This window comes from Carassius auratus, chromosome 12, assembly GCF_003368295.1.
Source record: "Carassius auratus strain Wakin chromosome 12, ASM336829v1, whole genome shotgun sequence".
NCBI classification, from domain to species: domain Eukaryota; kingdom Metazoa; phylum Chordata; class Actinopteri; order Cypriniformes; family Cyprinidae; genus Carassius; species Carassius auratus.
In genome coordinates this window covers 15,980,264-15,983,914 of record NC_039254.1, presented here as the reverse complement: position 1 = coordinate 15,983,914, position 3,651 = coordinate 15,980,264, and the positions used below count along the sequence as shown (strand labels likewise).

Sequence of the window (3,651 nt, the reverse complement as noted above, 5' to 3'; positions counted from 1 at the left end):
CGTTCTGGCTTTGTGTTTTGTCTGAGTGCATGAACATTTTATAAAAATGAGCCTTTAGTTAAAACAAAAAACACTTTTTAATATCAGTATTAAAAAAAAATTACAGACCATCATGTGTTTTTTTTTTCTGTGTGGACATATATTTTCTCAGCTCTATAGGTCTGAGGTATATACACAAGCATTTGCTCAGAACGTAATGAACTCTAGTGGTTCAGTATCCAACTCCCCTCTAATAACTACACGAGTCAACCAATGTGGGCATCTTTCTGACAATCCACTCTAATCCACCATTTGATTATATTAAATTTCACTAAAATATAAAACTTCATCAAGCAATTAACAAAGTGAACATTATACCATGTGAATTTTTAGATTTACCATCACTGAAAGTGTACTGATCGGAGTTGAACGGAACTGAAAATTGCAACGAACTGTCAGTACATGTACATGAAATCAACATTATTCACTTGTTTTATGAATCGCACCAAGACAGTTTCTAGTAACTGCTGTTCTGCAAAAAAGGGTCAATACAATACTATTTGAGTAGACAGTAAAACAAAAATAAAGACGTATTAAGGTGAAAATCTGAAATGGACAAGAACAGAGTGACTTACATCATATTACACCACAAAATCATACAAAAAAAAATCAACAACGAGTCGTCAAATAATGAGTGAAGTTTGGGTCAGGATTATATATTGACTGCATCAGCTTTGATTTTTGCTCATACAATATGAATGTTCTTTTTCGCATTGCATTAATGAGAATTTGCTGTAAAATTGCTTCACAATGTAAAAAAAAAAAACTGTCCTAAATTAAGCTTTTATTCAAAATGTTTATATATATAGAAAGAGAGAGGGAGAGAGATTCACTCAACTAATGCTGACAGTAACATGATGGTTTGGGCAAACATTTTACACACTTAAACACCTTTCTCCATGGGAGGAGGTAGCTGGAAAAAAAAATGGAGCAGTTCTTATGCAGTATTACAAAATAGGCGTCCAAAGACAAAGCAACTTGAAAATCAAGTCTATTTACTCAGTGCTGTTTGATTTCAGATCAGTTCTAGCATGATGGAAAATATCTCCTTATCTCAATCTATTCTAGTGACATTAGAAAAATATTACAATGCAATGAAATTTAAAATGCAATGAAACACACTAATCAAGATTTAAAGAATTAAAACTAGGACAATAATTCAGCTGCTCGTTACTAAGTCAAGGATGTCCCAGAAAATCCTCTGGCTTCGTTGAAAGCGGTTTAATGGTCTACAAATCATGATATTGCACACAGACCAACAAACATTTGGAAACGTTCTCACTGCGTGATTGACGGCAGTGTCTGTTGAGTTGAGACAGGGTTAATAAAAGACATCCTCCAATCATCACGCTCCCCTGGCTCTGGACGGAGAGAGGTGAAGAGGTCAGTAGTAATATTCCTGCATTTCTGTCCAGTTGGTGACCCAGAGTTTCTTGCTCAGTTCTTGCTCAGGCTGAAAGGCCAAGTTATAGCGTTCCTCTTTGCGTACTTTCACACCGTGGTACTTTGGCATTATCCTGTAGTAAACAGTCCGTTTGAAGAAACCGCACTGTTTGAGACAGACAGAGAATCAAAGAGACGTTTCAGGTAAGAGTGACGGATATGCTTCGTAACGAAAATGTAAAAGTAAAAAAAGTAATAGGATTTTAAATGTTAGCATTTATTCACCCTCAAGACAACCTTGTATTTTTTCTTCTGAAGCCATTCGATCAATTTCACAGCTAGATTTTCTCATGTCGCTGGCTTGTGATTGGTCACGTGGCGAATGAGAAAAGCTGTTTACTAGCAAATTTTATGATTCTTTTATGATGCTTTTTGTCATTTATGGAGCTTGGCAGTATCAATCTAAATCCACTTTTCTTAAAAAACAGAAGCAGGGAAATTGTGCATCTCATGTTGTGTTTGGCAGAAGAAAATAAATAATATGGCAAGAGGGTAAGTAAATGATCACAGAATGTTAATTTATGGAAATTTTCAGAAATGAAAAATTGCTCAAAATGTACTCAGCCTCAGGCCATCTGAGATGCAGATGAGTTTGTTCCTTCATGAGAAGAGATCCGGAGATATTACAGAGAATGGGTGCAGTCAGAATGAAATAAATCATGTTTTAACATTAAACTGTTGTTTATAATCTATAATAATGCTTCCTCCAGCGAAAAAGTCCAGCCCCTGTTGTCCTCTCACATGAAAATCCACTAACATATTTGTTCTGGCTTTTAAACATCGCTTGATCTGTGCATATTTCTCCCCTGATTCAGAGACATGGCTTTTTCACTGGATAAAGCAATATTCTGGATAGAAGTAAAAATTTATGATGCATTTGTTTATTACAAACACGCAGATATTCACATCACTAAATGGTAATTGATGGACTCAGTTCACATGGATTATTGTGATGTATTTATCAGCTGTTTGGACTCTCATTCTGACGGCACCCATTTACTGCACAGGATCCACTGATGAGCAGTTGATGGAATGCTACATTTCTCCAAATCATTTACATCTTGGATGCCCTGAGGGTGAGTAAATATCCGGCAAATTTTCATTTTGGTAAAAAAACAACTAAAAACTAAAATCTTCATGCTTCAGTTAGGATTAATTGAAATTAGTGTAAAAACATCTAAAACTATTTAATTAGTGAAGAAAGTGCATTGAGATCCCCATTTGAGCTCTACTTCTCTGGGAATAATAAGGGTTATTGAGCAAGAATGAGAAACGAACAGATTGTTATTTGACTCTGGCAGGGATGGAATTACGGAGGTAAGCCAGAAAAAAGATTTGCAAAGTGAAAAGTCAGAAAAAGCGTATGGTAACCAGGGTCTGCTTTACCGAAGGGCCCTAACAGTGCTGCCAAGCGGCCCGTGGGCCCCCGCAGGCTCAGAATTCCTCCGTCAGCCTCTCTGTCTCAGAGGGCTGGATCTTTATTTCTGCTTTCTGGGATTTGGCTTCATACATCTCCCTCCTGCTGGCCCGTCGGAAGAAACCGCACTGTGGAGGAGGGGCGGAGCCCAACGCGGGACATTTATTACTGATATAAATAACAAGAGGCAATGACATTTCACATCAAGGGTGCACTGGGTCACACTGGATTTCATGGACTGCTAGCATGTGGTTTAAATCTGTCCTTTCATTTGCTTTTATTAACCATCCCTGGTTAAGTTGTACTTTATAAATAAATGTTTTAGGAAAAGGGCCTAAAAGTGGGTGGTGACACCAAAATCCAATTTCACGCTATGGGTAATTTTATGTAATGGAACTTTTCAAAAGTTTGGGGTTAGAATTTTTTCTCAGCAAGGACACCTTCAAATCAAAAGTGACCAAAGATTTTCATTAAAAAAAAAGCTGTTCTTTTGAAAATTGTTCATCAAATAATCCTGGAATTATTTTTTGGAGCAACAAATCAGCATATTAGAATTATTTCTGAATGATCATTTGACACTGAAGACTGGAGTAATGATGCTGGAAATACAGCTTTGCAATAAACTTAACTTCATTTTCACATTTCGCTTCATTATTTTTCTCTTTTGTTAGGAAACTAATGGATGCAAACCACAGCATAAATGTTTTTATAACAAAAAAAATCTGGCTTCAGTGAAAACAAAAAAAAAAAGC

General features: G+C 36.3%; 1 protein-coding gene across 1 annotated transcript in view; it reads right to left on the bottom strand.

Annotated features, from left to right (window-relative positions):
• Positions 1-448: 448 nt before the first annotated feature.
• Positions 449-3,651, bottom strand: part of itga3b (integrin, alpha 3b) — a 38,149-nt gene continuing 34,946 nt past the window's right edge. Inside the window, exons 25-26 of the mRNA XM_026277238.1 lie at positions 2,869-3,027; positions 449-1,588 (exon numbers count right to left, since the gene is read on the bottom strand). Of these exons, the coding sequence (XP_026133023.1) occupies positions 2,917-3,027 (111 nt within the window). The 3' untranslated portion in view covers positions 449-1,588; positions 2,869-2,916. The remainder of the gene's footprint in view (positions 1,589-2,868; positions 3,028-3,651) is intronic.